The sequence below is a fragment of the Coregonus lavaretus genome, assembly GCF_964263955.1.
Source record: "Coregonus lavaretus genome assembly, chromosome: 8".
NCBI classification, from domain to species: Eukaryota; Metazoa; Chordata; class Actinopteri; order Salmoniformes; family Salmonidae; genus Coregonus; species Coregonus lavaretus.
Genome location: NC_139995.1, coordinates 19,651,184 through 19,672,817, shown reverse-complemented (window position 1 = coordinate 19,672,817; position 21,634 = coordinate 19,651,184). Strand labels below are relative to the sequence as shown.

Genomic DNA, 21,634 nt, shown 5'->3' with positions numbered 1-21,634 from the left:
TCTTGTCAATGATCTCAAGGCAGCTGGGACCATAGTCACCAAGAAAACAATTGGTAACACACTACGCCGTGAAGGACTGAAATCCTGCAGCGCCCGCAAGGTCCTCCTGCTCAAGAAAGCACATATACAGGGCCGTCTGAAGTTTGCCAATGAACATCTGAATGATTCAGAGGAGAACTGGGTGCTGTATGATCAGATGAGATCAGATGAGACCAAAATGGAGCTCTTTGGCATCAACTCAACTCGCCGTGTTTGGAGGAGGAGGAATGCTGCCTATGACGCCAAGAACACCATCCCCATTGTCAAACATGGAGGTGGAAACATTATGCTTTGGGGACAGGACAACTTCACCGCATCAAAGGGACGATGGACGGGGCCATGTACCGTCAAATCTTGGGTGAGAACCTCCTTCCCTCAGCCAGGGCATTGAAAATGGGTTGAGGAATGGTATTCCAGCATGACAATGTCCCAAAACACACGGCCAAGGCAACAAAGGAGTGGCTCAAGAAGAAGCACATTAAGGTCCTGGAGTGGCCTAGCCAGTCTCCAGACCTTAATCACATAGAAAATCTGTGGAGGGAGCTGAAGGTTCGAGTTGCCAAACGTCAGCCTCGAAACCTTTATGACTTGGAGAAGATCAGCAAAGAGGAGTGGAACAAAATCCCTCCTGAGATGTGTGCAAACCAGGTGACCAACTACAAGAAACATCTGACCTCTGTGATTGCCAACAAGGGTTTTGCCACCAAGTACTAAGTCATGTTTTGCAGAGGGGTCAAATACTTATTTCCCTCATTAAAATGCAAATACATTTATAACATTTTTGACATGCGTTTTTCTGGATTTTTTTGTTGTTATTCTGTCTCTCACTGTTCAAATAAACCTATCATTAAAATTATAGACTGATCATGTCTTTGTCAGTGGGCAAACGTACAAAATCAGCAGGGGATCAAATACTTTTTTCCCTCACTGTATATGAGACCAATTATGTCCTGTGTGCCTAGACACTGGTAGAGAAAGGATAGTACTATGAGATATTATTGGAGAAGCTGAGCATTTTGATACAGGATCAGGTGCAGAAGTTAAGCTTTTACTTATAGATGAATATGATGGTCCACATGTACAATTGGCAATATTTACAAATAATCACAAATATTTCAAACTGCTCAATAATACTTAAATGAAAAGGAAATTACTTGGAGCAGGCAAACCTGTCTATTCCATTGAGACTCAGGTTGGGGTATACCATGCTCACGTCAGCCTCCCCTCACATTTACCACACCGAATTTGCCGAAGATCAAAACAGGCGCTTATGCCCCTGCCTGGGACATACCACTGTCAAAATTACAATGAATCACTTAACTGTGGTCCTCTGTAGCTTAATTGGTAGAGCATGGCGCTTGTAATGCCAGGGTAGTGGGTTCGATCCCCGGGACCACCCATACGTAAAAAAATGTATGCACGCATGACTGTAAGTCGCTTTGGATAAAAGCGTCTGCTAAATGGCATATTTTTATATTAACTGGTAATCAATGTAAAAGGCATGTTAAAAAATCCTTCATTACATTGTATAATAATAAGCAGACATAATCTTCATCGGAACCCGTTCATAAAATAAATGTAATTTAATTCACTATTCACAGTTGACTCCTTTATAATATTGGCACCCTTTCAGGATGGCGACATGACTACAGGAATGCGCTCGCTCCCATAACTTTTTACATGTACCGGACATTTGAAACAGACAAGAGCTCCTCCAAGGACTAAACACCAAACAAGTTTCCTACACATGGGAAACTATTGAGCATGAAAATAACACAAACCGGTGCACCTACTACCATACCTGTTCAAAGGCACTTAAATACTTTGTCTTACCCATTCACCCTCTGAATGGCACACATACACTATCGGTCAAAAGTTTTAGAACACCTACTCATTCAAGGTCTTTTCTTCATTTTTACTATTTTCTACATTGTAGAATAATAGTGAAGACATCAAAACTATGAAATAACACATATGGAATCATGTAGTACCCAAAAAAGGGTTAAACAAATCAAATTATAGATTCTTCAAATAGCCACCCTTTGCCTTGATGACAGCTTTGCACACTCTTGGCATTCTCTCAACCAGCTTCCCCTGGAATGCTTCTCCAACAGTCTTAAAGGAGTTCCCACATATGCTGAGCACTTGTTGGCTGCTTTTCCTTCACTCTGCGGTCTGACTCATCCCAAGCCATCTCAATTTGGTTAAGGTCGGAGGAATGTGGAGGCCAGGTCATCTGATGCAGCACTCCATCACTCTCCTTCTTGGTAAAATAGCCCTTACACAGCCTGGAGGAGTGTTGGATCATTGTCCTGTTGAAAAACAAATGATAGTCCCACTAAGCCCAAACCAGATGGGATGGCGTATCGCTGCAGAATGCTGTGGTAGCCATGCTGGTTAAGCGTGCCTTGAATTCTAAATAAATCACAGACAGTGTCACCAGCAAAGCACCCCCACACCATAACACCTCCTCCTCAATGCTTTACGGTGGGAAAAACACATGCGGAGATCATCCGTTCACCAACACCGCGTCTCATAAAGACACGGCGGTTGGAACCAAAAATCTCAAATTTGGACTCCAGACCAAAGGACAGATTTCCACCGGTCTAATGTCCATTGCTCGTGTTTCTTGGCCCAAGCAAGTCTCTTCTTATTATTGGTGTACTTTAGTAGTGGTATCTTTGCAGCAATTCGACCATGAAGGCCTGATTCACACAGTCTCATCTGAACAGTTGATGTTGAGATGTGTCTGTTACTTGAACTCTGTGAAGCATTTATTTGGGCTGCAATTTCTGAGGCTGGTAACTCTAATGAACTTATAATATAATATAATATATTATGCCATTTAGCAGACGCTTTTATCCAAAGCGACTTACAGTCATGTGTGCATACATTTTTACGTATGGGTGGTCCTGGGGATCAAACCCACTACCCTGGCGTTACAAGTGCCATGCTCTACCAATTGAGCTACAGAGGACCACCTCTGCAGCAGAGGTAACTCAGGGTCTTCCATTCCTGTGGCGGTCCTCATGAGAGCCAGTTTCATCATAGCGCTTTATGTTTTTTGCGACTGCACTTGAAGAAACGTTCGAATTTCTTGAAATGTTCCGTACTGACTGACCTTCATGTCTTAAAGTAATGATGGACTGTCGTTTCGCTTTGCTTAATATGGACTTGGTCTTTTACCAAATAGGGCTATCTTCAGTATACCCCCCCTACCTTGTCACAACACAACTGATTGGCTCAAACACATTAAGAAGGAAAGAAATTCCACAAATTGACTTTTAAGAATTCACACCTGTTAATTGAAATGAATTCCAGGTGACTACCTCATCAAGCTGGTTGAGAGAATGCCAAGAGTGTGCAAAGCTGTCATCAAGGCAAAGGGTGGCTATTTGAAGAATCTCAAATATAAAATATATTTTGATTTGTTTAACACTTTTTTGGTTACTACATGATTCCATATGTGTTATTTCATAGTTTTGATGTCTTCACTATTATTCTGCAGTGTAGAAAATAGTACAAATAAAGATAAACCCTTGAATGAGTAGGTGTTCTAAAACTTTTGACTGGTAGTGTACACAATCCATGTCTCAATTGTTTCAAGACTTCTTTAACCTGTCTCCTCCCCTTCATCTACACTGATTGAAGTGGATTTGATAAGTGACATCAATAAGGGATCATAGCTTTCACCTGGATTCACCTGGTCAGTCTATGTCATGGAAAGAGTTCCTAATGTTTTGTACACTCAATGTATATGCCTAGCACATACTGTATGGAACCAACAAAACATATTTACACTTTAAATGTGGAATTAGATTATGAAAGGAAATCCTTTGGGTTTCCCATTATAACAGAGGTTGAGCAATAGATTACTCCTGTGCCCAGACACTGGGGGATAGAGAGGATGCCTTTAGTAGCCTAGGCCTACTATTTAAAGAGCACAATATTATTGGAGAAGCTGAGAATGGTGATGAACTATGGCGCAATGAAAAGCTGAAGCAGTTTTGATCGCAAGAAAATGTATAACTCCCTCTATTTTAGATAGCCTAGCTATACATTAACTATGAGCTCACAGGATTCAAAGGTTCATAGACCCTCCCCTCTCTGGCCCTCTCACCATCACCTGGGACCCCCAGTGTGACCTGGCCCCTCAAGAGGATAAAGGGAGGTCACAGATGAGTAATGCTCCTCCAGCCCAGCCAATAGCACCAGGGCCTGTGTGAGAGCCTACAGTGTGGTAAGGGCAAGATGAAGGATGACTGTGTCTCTGTGAATATGAAGTCCAGCTGGGAACTCCTTTAACCTTTGGTACTCAGGAGCTGAGAGGGTAGAGATGCAGTACAGGCCTGTAATAACCTCAGTCTCTACAGAGTGATCTGTTATAGTCGTCATTACAAACTGGGTGGTTTGAGCCCTGAATGCTGATTGGCTGACAGCCATGGTATATCAGACAGTATATCAGGGGATGACAAAACATTTATTTTTACTGCTCTAATTACGTTGGTAACCAGTTTATAATAGCAATAAGGTACCTCAGGGGGTTGTGGTATATTGTAAATATACCACTGCTAAGGGCTGTATTCAGGCACTCCGCATTGCGTCGTGCTTAAGAACAGCCCTTAGCCGTGGTATATTGGCCATATACCACACCCCCTCGGGCCTTATTTCTTAAATATAACATACTCATTATATCCTCTACCGCAATGTGTGTGTGTGTTTCCATCACACTGTATATGTGTGTATATTGGTACAGCACAGTACTTCAAACAGTATGTGTGTGTGTCCCTTTGGTCTGTCTTGCTGTGATGAACTTGTTCACAGCAAGACCCCAAACAAACGCTTCTACTCATGCTGTTAATGTCCCTGCAATCTGGCTCCAGTCATCCATGTTACTACTGTAGGACACACACACAGCGGAGTGGATAATACATGCAAGGGCAGGGGGATAGGTGAATCGAAAAATGAGCAGCAGGCTTGTAAGTGTATTTTTTGCACTGCAGCGTCTATAGTAAAACCTTTGCCAGTGAATGTAATGTCCCTCTTCTCTCCCTGATGTTGCAGTGCCTACACTGAGCCTTTCCCATTGAATGATACTCCAGCAGGGCTTTCAGCTGAAGAGGACCATGGACGCACCTCAGAGGAGGAGGAGGAGGAGGGAGGAGTGGAGCATGGCTTTGACAAACAGGTGATACACACAGCCAGCAGGAAACACATTAGACTATGTAACTCTATGAGCATGTATTAAGTCACAGTTTTTACAGATCTTCAAAGATTTTGGAATGAAATGCTTGTGATTAAGTATTTCTAAGATGGATGACCTTTACTTGTAATATTCACAACATAATATTTCACTTGGCTAACACATTCAATGGTGGGTATCACTTGCTGTTCAAACTCTTGGTTCATCCTTCTTTCTATTCAAGCAGCCATTTTACAGTAGCCTAGAGATGGACCCCACCCAATCCCACTGCCACAATAATATCAGCCGGGCTCCGGCCACGTGACTCACACTTCCTTGCTTTCTTCTTCTTCAAAAGAAAAACACAATAAGGAGAAAAATAGTTGAGCCATTCCCAGAAACAGCCAGTCAGCCTCTCATACATAATGCATTTGAATTTAAACCTGTGTATTTGAAAAAGCTTTCAGGTCTATGCTCCACTCTAATGAAATAATCAGTCTTATTTTGACAGTGGAGAATCAAGAACATCAGAATTTGCTTTTCCTCAATCTCCTCTTCCTGTGTAGCTGTTGCTATCAATGTTTCACAGGAATAAGTACCTAAACAGAGCATTTTAACATTAGCTCTGTTCATTCATCTCTTGCTGCTTTCGCTTCTGTCACCCAGATTGATGGACGATCCAGAGCCTTCTACGTCGCCAAAGAGCTGGTGGATTCTGAGAGACTGTGAGTATCTCTTTTAATTTATTCAGTAGCCTCCCTGCTTTAGTCAGGCCATTCTCCCTCCCTCCCTCTCTTGTTCTCGCTATCTCGCTCTCTCTCCCTCTCTTTCTCCTTCTCTCTCTCTTTCTCTCTCTCTCTCTCTCTGTCCTCTTCATCACTGCCTTCACTAATTCATTGAGTAGCATCCACAGCAACCCAAACTGACAGCCAATTAAATGAGTGTCTAGTGTAAGTTATTGAATATCAGCACAGCCTCACCAGACTATGAACTGTTCTTCTGATATACTTCGGAGAGTAAATATGACTTGTTGGAGAATGTTTTTCTATGTAAATCATGTGAGACACGTTTTGCATCTTGTTATTTTATATCTTGTAATAATCTGCTAAAGTATTTACCTGTCTGAATGGATTTGTGAATGGATTCCCGTTAAAGCTGACAATATCACTAACCTATCACTCTCTCGTTGTTTTTTAGACATGTAAAGGCCCTTAAGCTCCTTCAAGAGGTAAGATAAACAAACAGAGCAACATCACTCTCATTGAACAGAGTAGAATATATTCTGGTAAAAGCCCTCTGAATACTCAAATTATTCACCTCATAATGCCCTGTGTCACGATCGTCGTTAAGAGAGGAGGACCAAGGCGCAGCGTGATGAACGAACATGTTTATTTATCTATAGTGATAAATACTGACAATGAACAAAACAACAAACGACTCGTAACGTCCTAGGTAACATAGACCAACACGGAACAAGAACCCACAAACACAAAGGGAAAACAGACAGTTTAAATATGGCTCCCAATCAGAGACAACCAGCCACAGCTGACACTCGTTGCCTCTGATTGGGAGTCACTCAGGCCAACCTCGAAATAAACAAACTAGAACTCCCAACATAGAAATATAACACATAGAATGAACACACCCTGGCTCAACATATATAGTCCCAGAGCCAGGGTGTGACACCCTGCCCACTTGATCCAGTTCCTGATGGAACGTGACCATTTTCCTCCATTCACAAACAAGCAAAACTTTGTTTGTTAAATATGAATAAAATGTGTCTACATAACGTTCACAGAATTTGAAAGATATGTTCATTCTATGTTGATGAAAATTATTTTTCACGTAGTACAGCTCCATTCCGTTTCTTTTTTATCCTGAAAAACTCCCCAGTCCTTAATGATTACAAGCATACCCATAACATGATGCAGCCACCACTATGCTTGAAAATATGGAGAGTGGTGCTCAGTAATGGGTTGAATTGGATTTGCCCCAAACAACACACTTTGTATTCAGGACAAAAAGTGAATTGCTTTGCCACATTTTTTGTAGTATTACTTTAGTTGTTGCCAACAGGATGCATGTTTTGGAATATTTTTTATTCCCTACAGGCTTCCTTCTTTTCACTATGTCAATTAGGTTAGTATTGTGGAGTAACTACAATGATGTTGCTCAATCCTCAGTGTTCTCCTATCACAGCCATTAAACTCTGTTACTGTTTTAAAGTCACCATTGGCCTCATGGTGAAATCCCTGAGTGATTTCCTTCCTCTCCGGCAACTGAGTTAGGAAGGACGCCTCTATCTTTGTAGGGACTGGGTGTATTGATACACCATCCAAAGTGTAATGAATAACTTCACCATGCTCAAAGGGTATATTCAATGTCTGCTTTTTAAATTTTTAACCATCTACCAATAGGTGCCATTCTTTGCGAGGCAATGGAAACCTCCCTGGACTTTGTGGTTGAATATGTGTTCACTGCTCGACTGAAGGACCCTACAGATAATTGTATGTGTGGGGTACAGAGATGAGGAAGTCATTCAAAAATCATGTTAAACACTATTAATGCACACAGAGTGAGTCCATGCAATTTATTATGTGACTTGTTAAACACATTTTTACTCTTGAACTTATTTAGGCTTGCCATAACAAAGGGGTTGAATACTTATTGACTCAAGACATTTCAGCTTTTCATTAATAAATATTTTGTAAAAATTTCGAAAAACATAATTCCACTTTTACATTATGGGGAATTATGTTTACGCCAGTGACAAAATATCTCAATTTAATCCATTATACATTCAGGCTGTAACACAACAAAATGTGGAAAAAGTCAAAGGGTGTAAATACTGTATAAGCACTTGGAAGCTGACGTTCGTTAGCATTAGCATTCCCAAAGAGAATGACTGGTGGTGTTAGCTAGTTAGCATTTCAGACTATCTGATGGTCATGATCCATACCGGTTGTATCCCTTTTCAATCAAAGAACAATACTTGAAATGGCAAAAAAAAAATACACTGAATATCAATGACAAAAGACAGGAACCGTACCAAAATATTTTATGTAGATCAGTGGAAGCTGCTGAGGGGAAGAAGGCTCATAATAATGACTGGAACGGAGCAAATGGAATAGCATAAAACACATAGAAACCATGAGTTTGATACCATTCCACCTATTCCTCTCCAGCCATTACCAGGAGCCCATCCTCCCCAGTTAAGGTGTCACCAACCTCCTGTGATGTAGATTACACTGGGATATTTGCAATCTGTTGTGCCACAAAGCTAACTAGCTAACACCACACGTCATTCTATATGAGACTGGCCACCCCTCAAAGCCTGGTTCCTAGGTTTCTTCCTAAGTTCCTGCCTTTTGTAGGGAGTGCTTCTTCATCTGCATTGCTTTCCTTTGGGGTTTTAGGCTGGGTACAGTTGAAGTCGGGAGTTTACATACACCTTAGCCAAATACATTTAAACTCAGTTTTTCACAATTCCTAACATTTAAATGCCCTGTCTTAGGTCAGTTAGGATCACCACTTTATTTTAAGAATGTGAAATGTCAGAATAATAGTAGAGAGAATGATTTATTTCAGCTTTTATTTCTTTCATCACATCCCCAGTGGGTCAGAAGTTTACATACACTCAATTAGTATTTGGTAGCATTGCCTTTAAATTGTTTAACTTGGGTCAAACGTTTTGGGTAGCCTTCCACAAGCTTCCCACAATAAGTTGGGTGAATTTTGGCCCATTCCTCCTGACAGAGCTGGTGTAACTGAGTCAGGATTGTAGGCCTCCTTGCTCGCACACGCTTTTTCAGATCTGCCTACACATTTTCTATAGGATTGAGGTCAGGGCTTTGTGATGGCCACTCCAATACCTTGACTTTGTTGTCCTTAAGCCATTTTGCCACAACTTTGGAAGTATGCTTGGGGTCATTGTCCATTTGGAAGACCAATTTGCGACCAAGCTTTAACTTCCTGACTGATGTCTTGAGATCTTGCTTCAATATATCCACATAATTTTCCTTCCTCATGATGCCATCTATTTTGTGAAGTGCACCAGTCCCTCCTGCAGCAAAGCACCCCCACAGCATGATGCTGCCACCGCCGTGCTTCACGGTTGGGATGGTGTTCTTCGGCTTGCAAGAACACCCTTTTTCCTCCAAACATAACAATGGTCATTATGGCCGAACAGTTCTATTTTTGTTTCATCAGACCAGAGGACATTTCCCCAAAACGTACGATCTTTGTCCCCATGTGCAGTTGCAAACCGTAGTCTGGCTTTTTTATGGCGGTTTTGGAGCAGTGGCTTCTTCCTTGCTGAGCGGCCTTTCAGGTTATGTCGATATAGGACTCGTTTTACTGTGGATATAGATACTTTTGTACCTGTTTCCTCCAGCATCTTCACAAGGTCCTTTGCTGTTGTTCTGGGATTGATTTGCACTTTTCGCACCAAAGTACGTTCATCTCTAGGAGAAAGAACGCGTCTCCTTCCTGAGCGGTAAGACGGCTGTGTGGTCCCATGGTGTTTATACTTGAATACTATTGTTTGTACAGATGAACGTGGTACCTTCAGGTGTTTGGAAATTGCTCCCAAGGATGAACCAGACTTGTGGAGGTCTCTGGATAAGAGCGTCTGCTAAATGATGTAAATGTCTACAATTTCTTGGCTGATTTCTATTTATTTTCCCATGATGTCAAGCAAAGAGTCACTGAGTTTGAAGGTAGGCCTTGAAATACATCCACAGGTACATCTCCAATTCACTCAAATTATGTCAATTAGCCTATCAGAAGCTTCTAAAGCCATGACATCATTTTCTGGAATTTTCCAAGCTGTTTAAAGGCACAGTCATCTTAGTGTATGTAAACTTCTGACCCACTGGAATTGCGATACAGTGAATTAGAAGTGAAATAATCTGTCTGTAAACAATTGTTGGAAAAATTACTTGTGTCATGCACAAAGTAGATGTCCTAACCGACTTGCCAAAACGATAGTTTGTTAACAAGAAATTTGTGGAGTGGTATGTATACTTCCGACTTCAACTGTATCTGTGCAGCACTTTGTGACAACTGCTGATGTAAAAAGGGCTTTATAAAATACATTTGATTGATTAATTGATTAATGCTAATGAACGTTGGCTTCCGAGTGCTTATGGAGGAAGACAGGTTTAAACATTTGGTTGTGTCCCTGCCAACAGCTTCGATGCTGCCCACAAGGGGTAAAGAAAAGTGAATCTCTCATTGAAATGCATTCATTCATTTAAGTGCTGCATTAAATGGCTTAAAATATTATATTTTCATATAATCATGTATTCTATCTTTAACTGAGTTGATGTCAGACTTGTGATGTGCAAGCCATCAAGTCGAGAAATAAAAGAAGATAAAAAACTTGTACCACATATTTCAAGCTATGAAGCCATGGTGGTGAAACGTTAATTCAATAGGCTACAACAGGGATGGGCAACTGGCGTCCCTCCCCCTTTTTGTAGGCCTGTGGACCAATAAAAAAATTACATTTTTTGGGGAACTCCGTCGGGGTCTCAACTTACTGTTAATAATAGAATACACTAGGTGCAATTTCGAAATTTGATTGTGCATCAGCAGTCACTCAATTAGCCAGTGTCAGCCAAAAAAAAATAGATTGGTAAGTTAGTTTCACGGCCAGCTATCTAAACTTGTAGTAAGCATGGTCAAATTACCGACCGGGGTGGGGCCCATTGATCATTAGTCATCATATTAAAAACTGCAAACATTTGCCTCAACCCTATGACAAAACAGGTATAATTGCATAAAATTTGTTATAAAATTGCAAGATCTTCTCTCCGCCCCATGGCAAAATGTGTAGAATTGCAGCAAACTTGCTTTAGAACGGCAACATTTTCTCTATGCCCCAATAATTTGCATCTCTGTAATTTATTTGAGATAGCTAAACTAAAAAGAGGAACTTGCATGTAATGTCAAACCAGAAGCAGTCACTCTTCATCAGCATAAATCCAAAATATTGATGAGAAAATGACATCACCACATTGTGCAATTAAAAGATCCAAGCCAGCTAGTTGTCGTGGATGACAGATCAGGTTTGAATAACCTAAAATGTGTTTTGCGGTTGGGACAGACTGCAAGCCCGAATGTGAGTGATCAAGCTACTGAGCTAGCTGTTGAGCATTTAAAGCTTTAAAGCAAACCAAAGACAGCAAGCAAGCTAGTTAGCGAACTATTTTCCAATAAGGCATTAGTTTCATAACCCATCTAGCTAAGGTTGCAAGTAGCTTTCTAGCCTGCATAATACTTTTCACCTTGTTTGTCGATCTGTACTGCTAGCTAGCTATGCAGTTCCAACCTGCCTAGCTAGCTGCCTATCCAATCAGCTAGCAATGGGCAGCTAGCTAGTTAAATATTTATAGTACAGAAGAGACATTCATCAAGTCGAAGTTGGATATTAGTAGCGCTGTAGCTAGTAAAGGATATATTATACAGCCAGTTAAGATGGCATGCATACGATTTAAACCCCCAAAATAAAGCATGTTAATTTCAAGCAAAACACATTCTGAAGCTTTCTTTACCCTTTGTGGTCATTGCTAAGTTAAACAATAGCCTCACATCATCGATGACACAAACCTGTCTTCCTCCATACTACATGAAAACTAATGTTTTCATTTTTTAAATTATTTTCCTCAACATAAAATGAACATATCTTTCAAATCCTGTGCACGTTATTTAATAGTTTTGACAAATTTAATTCATATTTAGCAATGTTTTGCTTGTTTGTGAATGGGCCAGAAGGACAAAAACAATCACAACAAATTGGATGTGCTCTTGTTGTCAGGCGTCATAAAGTGAATATGTTCCAGAAGCCATTGATGACATCACTTCCTGTGTGTCAGCTCCTTGGTTTGTGGTGGTTCTCTCCAGTCGTCAGCCAGCCCTGTGCTCAGGTTTATCAGTGTTGTTCCAGCTAGGTTGACTTCCTCGCATTGACAACGTGGGCTCGTCAGCCCAGGGGTAGTCAGTCAGAGGATACGCAGAAACGTACGCACCAGGCTTTGTTTGAGGTGAATTTACACAAGCGCTGGGGCACATTGGTGCTCGTTCACACCATGGTACCTGACACAGAGAAATGTCAAGAATAGGTCAGTGTTACCTTCATTCAACATTACCAACTCAGTGGCCTTGTGGTTAGTGTCCACCCTGAGATTGGAAGGTTGTGAGTTTGATCTCCGGCCGAGTCAAACCAAAGACTGTAAAAATGGGACCTGATGCATCTCAGCATTAAGGAGATAGATTGGGGGTAAGCCCCTGTGATAGACTAGCATCCTGTCCAGGGGGAGTACTTGTACATCAAGTTGCTACAGGAGATCGGCTCCTGCCATAGGAGCTGTTTTGGCTCGTGCAAGGCTACTTACTTAGCTTTATTCAGTTATGTCCACTGTAACTTCACCTCTTCAAAAATAGATAGAGTATAAGATAGCAATGGGATTGGTTTTTTGTACAAGTTACCTTAGGCAGGAAATACAGTAAAGCAGAAGTGGACATTCTGAATGAGGGCAGTGAGGAGAACCAACTGTTGATTCCCAGAGGTCAGTGATGCATCAAATCCAGCTGTTGTCATTCCTCTCCATTATTTCTCATTTACTGCCTGTCAGAGTAAGTGTACAGTCCAGATCCCAGCAGGTTTGACTGAAAAATTGACATTTACCAGTTAGGCACCGGAGCTCGACCTTCCCATATAGGATAGATTGAATGCGGTACCCTGAGTAATTCATTTGATCCCATTTTGATCTCAGAAGAATGTTGTATGTAGAGCCCATGCACTTGAAGTAGGGAAACCCCTGACCCAGAATGTTGTGGATGGAACAAAAGCTGAATGAGAGTCTAGCCTTGAGGCCGTCATTGCAAATAAGAATGTGTTCTTAATTGACCTGCTTGGTTAAATAAAGCTAAAATAAAAAAATGTTTTGCTGAATCTGTAAACTGTTTATATTTTGTCATAGAGCTGGTGTGTGTGGTTGCTTGGATAGTTGGAACCTGACAGCTTGAATCAAGGGAACCTCATCATTCATACAGGATACCATTGAGCAAGGGCACAACCTGAATTAGGTAGTGTACACCCATGATTTATGATTGGTTCATTTGAATATAAAAGCTGTAGTCTATGCACTTTGATCCCATTAAACAAGCTGAGTAATGCAAATATTATAGTCCACTCTAATGATCGTACTATATATCATCATTATACTAGGTTTCTTATTTAGAATCTGTAGACATATCGATAGAAATGGCCTTCTTTTTGTTGCTTTGTTACTGAGTCTTTCATGTAAAGCTTATGAACATTCTTATTCATTACCTTTGTACAGTGTGTTCTTTTATGAATGTTTTATGAATTTTCTCAATCCTGCACGTTTGCCATGTTTTTGAATACTGAACGCAGGTTGTTTAACCTTGGGTTTTTTCCTTCTGAATAAGGTTATTATATCAGCTACTTGTCCCTCATACCTACCTTTCAGGCATGACATTTAACAATATTTCATTATTTTGTTGCATAATGCATAAATGCAACACTGGTTTCTTATAATTCTTAAAGCTATAACAGCAGTAGAGAGTCATCTTTAGATTGGTGTGGGATGTTCCAAAGTGGGTTCCCTCTCCAACAGACCTAACTCAGCAATCCATGATTGGAACAGACCAGACAATTCTAGACTGACACTCCTCCCTCTCTCACACACACACACAGCTGGGGGAAAAGACCACCGTCAGTGAGAGTTGGGAGAAAACACACTAGCTATTGTTTCATTGTTTGATAAGGAATAACAAAAAATAACACATTTCCAGACCCTGTCCCCAAATGGGAAGTGAAGTTCTGCTTCTGAGTGTTCTTCTCCAGGACTTTCCCAATAACAGGTTGAACATATGATACTCAGACCTAGCTTTTGATCTATTTATACGTTTGTCTCTCAGGTTTGACTAAGCTTCACTGGCTGTTCAACCAACTGTCTAATGTTGTCATTTGACCTGGTATGCTTTGATTCAATACACTGAGGGTGAATTATACACTAGATGAGAGAAGTAGAGGGTAAAGCTGCTGTACTGTGTAGGGGGGCTTAGTGAGCCGTGTGTAGGACAACAGTGTCTTTCCCAGGGGAGGGAGCTACCAGGACATAAAGTGGCAGCCAGGTCTGCTCCACAGCAGCAGTGATGAATGCTAACTCAGATGGGATCGATAGCACATGATGAACGGGAGGCGCTAAAGCACACAGTGTCACAGTATTATCTCACTGTGGTGTGTATTTCTCTACTTGTTTTGTGTATGCTGTGTTCTAAAACTGAAATTGATGAGGTCCAGACGCTTGTCCTTGTAGACACATAATGGATTTATAGTATAGATGGTATTAGCTACCAGACAGACATACCAGGAGGGACAATTGATATTGTTTAAGCATTTTGACACCTTCAATCAATTAGTGAACTTTCATATGTTTTCCCCAATTCTTGGAATAGATAAATTACCCTTCTCAAGAGCATTCCTTCTTAGAGAAGTGCCATAACTCCACTGAAGTTTTAGCCTGTGTGGTCACACTGACACAACCACATTTTAAAGTAGTTATGTGCAGTACGCGAATTATTCGTTCTTTTTTTGAATTACTTTTTACTGACTCGAGAGTCATGATTAATTTTTCTGAGTGACTTGTTCATTTTAGTCGTTTGTTTTAACTTCTGGCTGGCCACAATGAATTCTACTGCAGGATTAATACGGAATCCTCCGGCTCAGCGGCTCCGGAGACATGCGCCGACCAACAGCTGTCTCATACACTCACCGGCCAGCTTATTAGGTACACCCATCTAGTACCGGGTCGGACCCCCCATTTGCCTCCAGAATAGCCTGAATTCTTTGGGGCATTCTACAAGGTGTCGTAAATGTTCCACAGGGATGTTGGTCCATGCTGACGCTATGGCTTCACGCAGTTGCTGTAGATTGGATGGTGGTACATTCATGCTGCGAACAGCCTGTTCCATTTCATCCCAAAGATGCTGTTTTGGGTTGAGATCTGGGGACTGCGCAGGCCACTCAAGTAAACTGAACTTGCTGTAATGTTGTAGGCAATGTTTTTCCACTCCTCAATTGTCCAGTGTTGGTGATCGCGTGCCTACTGGAGCTGCTTCTTCTTGTTTTTAGCTGACAGGAGTGGAACCCGGTGTGTTCGTCTGCTTCAGTAGCCCATCTGTTACAAGGACGATGAGTTGTGCGTTCCCAGATGCCGTTCTGCACACCGCTGTTGTACTTCACCGTTATTTGCCTGTTTGTGGCCTGCCTGTTAGCTTGCATGGTTCTTGCCATTCTCCTTTGACCTCTCTGATCAACGGGCTGTTTTCGCTCACAGAACTGGATGTTTTTTGTTTGTCGCACCATTCTCAGTAAACCCTAGACACCTTTGTGTATGAAAAGCCCAGGAGGGCGGCCGTTTATGAGATACTGGATCCAGCGCGCCTGGCACCGACGATCATGCCACGCTCAAAGTCGCTTAGGTCACTCATTTTGCCCATTCTAACGTTCAATCGAACGGTAACTGAATGCCTCGATGCCTGTCTGCCTGCTTTATATTGCAAGCCACGGCCACGTGACTCACTGTCTGTAGGAGATAACCATTTTCGTGAATGGGGTGGTGTACCTAATAAACTGGCTGGTGAGTATATATGTGAGCAGGAACATAAAGCATTCTGCAGGCAGCATAGAGAAGAGAAATACATGTTTAGAACTGATAATTGATCGCATGGTGCCCCCGCACATTGACTCTGCACCGGTACCCCCATTGTATATAGCCTCCCTACTGTTATTTTATTTTACTGCTGCTCTTTAGTTATTTGCTTAAATTTTTTTTGCTTAACACTTTTTTTATTTGTTTTACTTTGCATTGTTGGTTAATTGCTTGTAAGTAAGCATTTCACTGTAATGTCTACACCTGTTGTATTCGGCGCATGTGGCAAATACAATGTTATTTTATTTTATTTTATTTAATACAAGTAATTGATTATTGAATGTTATGATGGACACAGCTTTGTAGAACCAAAACATACACACATACCCCTTTGTAGAACCAAAACATACACACATACCACTTTATGGTAAATGACATGTGAACGAGAGGCTTGTGGAATCATGACTCTTTTGAGTTTTCAGTTCATCGTTCACCGGTAGGTGGTCCTGTGTGCTCTGGGCATTACTGTCTCAAATTAACGAAATTAGTCGAAAGATTTGTTCTTTTGACAGAACGAGTAAAAAGAGCCGAACCTACCATCACTATTTTAAAGGCCTACTATGGTTATTTAAGTGATAATTCCCTCGAAGCAAGTGTTTAAATGATATCATAAGTAGGACTGGTGGAGTTATGTCGCACATGCAGCTAACAAAAACATATGGAAATGTCTGCTCTACCCAAAATTACAACCAAATAATTGCAGCATTACCGCAAAAATGGAAGAGGAAAGTGGAAGGGGGAAAAAGTAAGGAACTTGTCTGTCGGCCCTGCATTAAAGACCATAATTGGTTAAAGAAAATTGTGATAAATAAAAAAGTATACCAGTTTAATTTAAGGACCAAAGGATTGACAGCCGTCCCATATAGATTGCAAAATAGTTGGGAAGAGATTTTTGATGTACTGATTCCATGACACATGGTTTATGAACTGATACGCAAAACGACGCGGGATTCAAAACTTATAATTTTTCATTTTAAATTATTATACAAAATTCTTGCAACCAATAGAATGTTATTTATGTGGGGATACAATCTTCCCAGCTCTGCAGATTTTGCTGCGAAGAGAAATAATCATTAGATCATTTGTTTTGGTACTGTCCATTTGTAGCTTGTTTTTGGTCACAGGTCCAGGAATGGCTGAAGAATTGCAATGTTTACCTGGAGCTAACCCTGCAGATAGCACTACTGGGTGATCTGAAAAGTCATAGTCAATCGATCAATAGTATAATAATACTTTTAGCAAAAATGTTTATTTTCAATTTACAATCTATAGAAACAATGAGAATAGAAAGGTTCAGAACTTTTGTGAAACATCACAGTACAGTTGAAAAATATATGGCAAATAGAACTCCAATATGGATGGTGTTAAGAGATAGATGGGAAGGGTTGAATGGAGCTGAAGGTTGGGACTAATAACAAATAATAACTACAAAATACATGTAAAACATACTGTGTCCGTAATACGTATATAGGTTATAGGTTAAGAACTTTTGTGAAAGAGCTCAGTTTGAAAGATATGGAATATAGAAGCAAACCGGACGGACATCATGAAAATGATCGGAGAGGTTGAGGGTAGAGGAAGTTCAGGAGTAAAAACAAACAAAATAGAACTATTGTAAAATTGACTGTGTCCATAAAATGTATATAGTACAGTGGGGAAAAAAAGTATTTAGTCAGACACCAATTGTGCAAGTTCTCCCACTTAAAAAGATGAGAGAGGCCTGTAATTTTCATCATAGGTACACGTCAACTATGACAGACAAATTGAGAAAAAAAAATCCAGAAAATCACACTGTAGGATTTTTTATGAATTTATTTGCAAATTATGGTGGAAAATAAGTATTTGGTCACCTACAAAGAAGCAAGATTTCTGGCTCTCACAGACCTGTAACTTCTTGTTTAAGAGGCTCCTCTGTCCTCCACTCGTTACCTGTATTAATGGCACCAGTTTGAACTTGTTATCAGTATAAAAGACACCTGTCCACAACCTCAAACAGTCACACTCCAAACTCCACTATGGCCAAGACCAAAGAGCTGTCAAAGGACACCAGAAACAAAATTGTAGACCTGCACCAGGCTGGGAAGACTGAATCTGCAATAGGTAAGCAGCTTGGTTTGAAGAAATCAACTGTGGGAGCAATTATTAGGAAATGGAAGACATACAAGACCACTGATAATCTCCCTCGATCTGGGGCTCCACGCAAGATCTCACCCCGTGGGGTCAAAATGATCACAAGAACGGTGGGCAAAAATCCCAGAACCACATGGGGGGACCTAGTGAATGACCTGCAGAGAGCTGGGACCAAAGTAACAAAGCCTACCATCAGTAACACACTACGCCGCCAGGGACTCAAATCCTGCAGTGCCAGATGTGTCCCCCTGCTTAAGCCAGTACATGTCCAGGCCCGTCTGAAGTTTGCTAGAGTGCATTTGGATGATCCAGAAGAGGATTGGGAGAATGTCATATGGTCAGATGAAACCAAAATAGAACTTTCTGGTAAAAACTCAACTCGTCGTGTTTGGAGGACAAAGAATGCTGAGTTGCATCCAAAGAACACCATACCTACTGTGAAGCATGGGGGTGGAAACATCATGCTTTGGGGCTGTTTTTCTGCAAAGGGACCAGGACAACTGATCCGTGTAAAGGAAAGAATGAATGGGGCCATGTATCGTGAGATTTTGAGTGAAAACCTCCTTCCATCAGCAAGTTAAGAGCATGGCGTTAGAGCATGGCGTTTGCAACGCCAGGGTTGTGGGTTCGATTCCCACGGGGGGCCAGTATAAAAAATATATGTATTCACTAACTATAAGTCGCTCTGGATAAGAGCGTCTGCTAAATGACTAAAATGTAAAATGTAAATCATAGCGCTTGATGGTTTTTGCGATTGCACTTGAAGAAACGTTCAAAGTTCTTGACATTTTCAGGATTGACTGACCTTCATGTCTTAAAGTAATGATGGACTGTCATTTCTCTTTGCTTATTTGAGCTGTTCTTGCCATAATATGGACTTGGTCTTTTACCAAATAGGGCTATCTTCTGTATACCACCCCTACCTTGTCACAACACAACTGATTGGCCCACAAATTAACTTTTAACAAGGCACACCTGTTAATTGAAATGCATTCCAGGTGACTACCTCATGAAGCTGGTTGAGAGAATGCAAAGGGTGTGCAAAGCTGTCATCAAGGCAAAGGGTGGCTACTTTGAAGAATCAAAAATATTAAATATATTTTGATTTGTTTAACACTTATTTGGGTACTACATGATTCCATATGTGTTATTTCATAGTTTTGATTTCTTCATTATTATTCTACAATGTAGAAAATTGTAAAAATAAAGAAAAACCATCTGACTGCTTTCTTACAGTTTATAAATTACCTGGTTGGGCTGATGAGTCCCCTGTAGCTCAGTTGGTAGAGCATGGCGCTTGCAACGCCAGGGTTGTGGGTTTGTTTCCCATGGGGGGCCAGTTTGAAAATGTGTGCACTCACTAACTGTAAGTTGCTCTGGATAAGAGCGTCTGCTAAATGACTAAAATTTAAATTTAAATGAGACAGTGGATTGCGCAGTCAGATGGAACAGGAAATAGGCATTTCAACGTCATAGCCTTACTTGTGTAACTTGTGCAATAGACACCGGTTGGAATGTGGTTTTAACCAATCAACATCCAGGATTAGACCCATCCGTTGTATAAGAACATATAGTTCATGTCAGTATGTTGATAAATGGTAGGGTTGTGGTCAACAATGTATCAGTGACCAAGGTCATTATGCAACCCAACAGCTGGTACAGTGCCTTGCAAAAGTATTCATCCCCCTTGGCGTTTTTCCTATTTTGTTGCATTACAACCTGTAATTTGAATGGATTTTTATTTGGATTTCATGTAATGGACATATACAAAATAGTCCAAATTGGTGAAGTGAAATTAAAAAAATAACTTGTTTAAATTTATTTTATTTATTTTATAACGGAAATGTGGTGCGTGCATATGTATTCACCCCCTTTGCTATGAAGCCCCTAAATAAGATCTGGTGCAACCAATTACCTTCAGAAGTCACATAATTAGTTAAATAAAGTCCACCTGTGTGCAATCTAAGTGTCACGTGATCTGTCACATGATCTCAGTATATATACACCTTTTCTGAAAGGCCCCAGAGTCTGCAACACCACTAAGCAAGGGGCACCACCAAGCAAGCGGCATCATGAAGACCAAGGAGCTCTCCAAACAGGTCAGGGACAAAGTTGTGGAGAAGTACAGATCAGGGTTGTGTTATAAAACAATATCCAAAACTTTGAACATCCCACGGAGCACCATTAAATCCATTATTAAAAAATGGAAAGAATATGGCACCACAACAAACCTGCCAAGAGAGGGCCGCCCACCAAAACTCACAGACCAGGCAAGGAGGGCATTAATCAGAGAGGCAACAAAGAGACCAAAGATAACCCTGAAGGAGCTGCAAAGCTCCACAGCGGAGATTGGAGTACCTGTCCATAGGACCACTTTAAGCCGTACACTCCACAGAGCTGGGCTTTACAGAAGAGTGGCCAGAAAAAAAGCCATTGCTTAAAGAAAAAAATAAGCAAACACGTTTTCATCAAAAGGCATGTGGGAGACACCCAAACATATGGAAGAAGGTACTCTGGTCAGATGAGACTAAAATTGGCTTTTTGGCCATCAAGGAAAACGCTATGTCTGGCGCAAACCCAACACCTCTCATCACCCCGAGAACACCATCCCCACAGTGAAGCATGGTGGTGGCAGCATCATGCTGTAGGGATGTTTTTCATCAGCAGGGACTGGGAAACTGGTCAAAATTGAAGGAATGATGGATGGCGCTAAATACAGGGAAATTCTTGAGGGAAACCTGTTTCAGTCTTCCAGAGATTTGAGACTGGGACGGAGGTTCACCTTCCAGCAGGACAATGACCCTAAGCATACTGCTAAAGCAACACTCAAGTGGTTTAAGGGGAAACATTTAAATGTCTTGGAATGGCCTAGTCAAAGCCCAGACCTCAATCCAATTGAGAATCTGTGGGATGACTTAAAGATTGCTGTACACCAGCGGACCCATCCAACTTGAAGGAGCTGGAGCAGTTTTGCCTTGAAGTATGGGCAAAAATCCCAGTGGCTAGATATGCCAAGCTTATAGAGACATACCCCAAGAGACTTGCAGCTGTAATTGCTGCAAAAGGTGGCGCTACAAAGTATTGACTTTGGGATGAATAGTTATGCATGCTCAAAAAATTTGTTTTTGTCTTATTTCTTGTTTATTTCACAATAAAAATTATTTTGCATCTTCAAAGTGGTAGGCATGTTGTGTAAATCAAATGATACAAACCCCCCCAAAATCAATTTTAATTCCAGGTTGTAAGGCAACAAAATAAGAAAAATGCCAAGGGGGGTGAATACTTTCGCAAGCCACTGTATGTAACCCAGGTCCAGAACCCCTTTTCCTGAGTGGTTAGACAAGCAGAGACCAGGGAAGAGGAAGACAGACTGAGATGATACTGGGTTAGGGGAACAGGAAGGATGTTAAGTTCTAGGAGGATCTGACCCATCCCCCCTGTAACTCTCTCCCTCCTTCACCCTTTCCCCCTTATTCTTTTCCTCCCCTTCACCCTCTTCCCCCTCTCTTCTCTCCCCTTCTCCCTGCGTTCTTCATCC

General features: G+C 41.1%; 1 protein-coding gene across 1 annotated transcript in view; it reads left to right on the top strand.

Moving 5' to 3' along the window:
- Nucleotides 1-21,634, top strand: part of LOC311133933 (FYVE, RhoGEF and PH domain-containing protein 5-like) — a 54,605-nt gene that overhangs the window by 10,074 nt on the left and 22,897 nt on the right. The window contains exons 3-5 of the mRNA XM_084167555.1: nucleotides 5,104-5,227; nucleotides 5,888-5,946; nucleotides 6,419-6,449. Of these exons, the coding sequence (XP_084023681.1) occupies nucleotides 5,104-5,227; nucleotides 5,888-5,946; nucleotides 6,419-6,449 (214 nt within the window). The remainder of the gene's footprint in view (nucleotides 1-5,103; nucleotides 5,228-5,887; nucleotides 5,947-6,418; nucleotides 6,450-21,634) is intronic.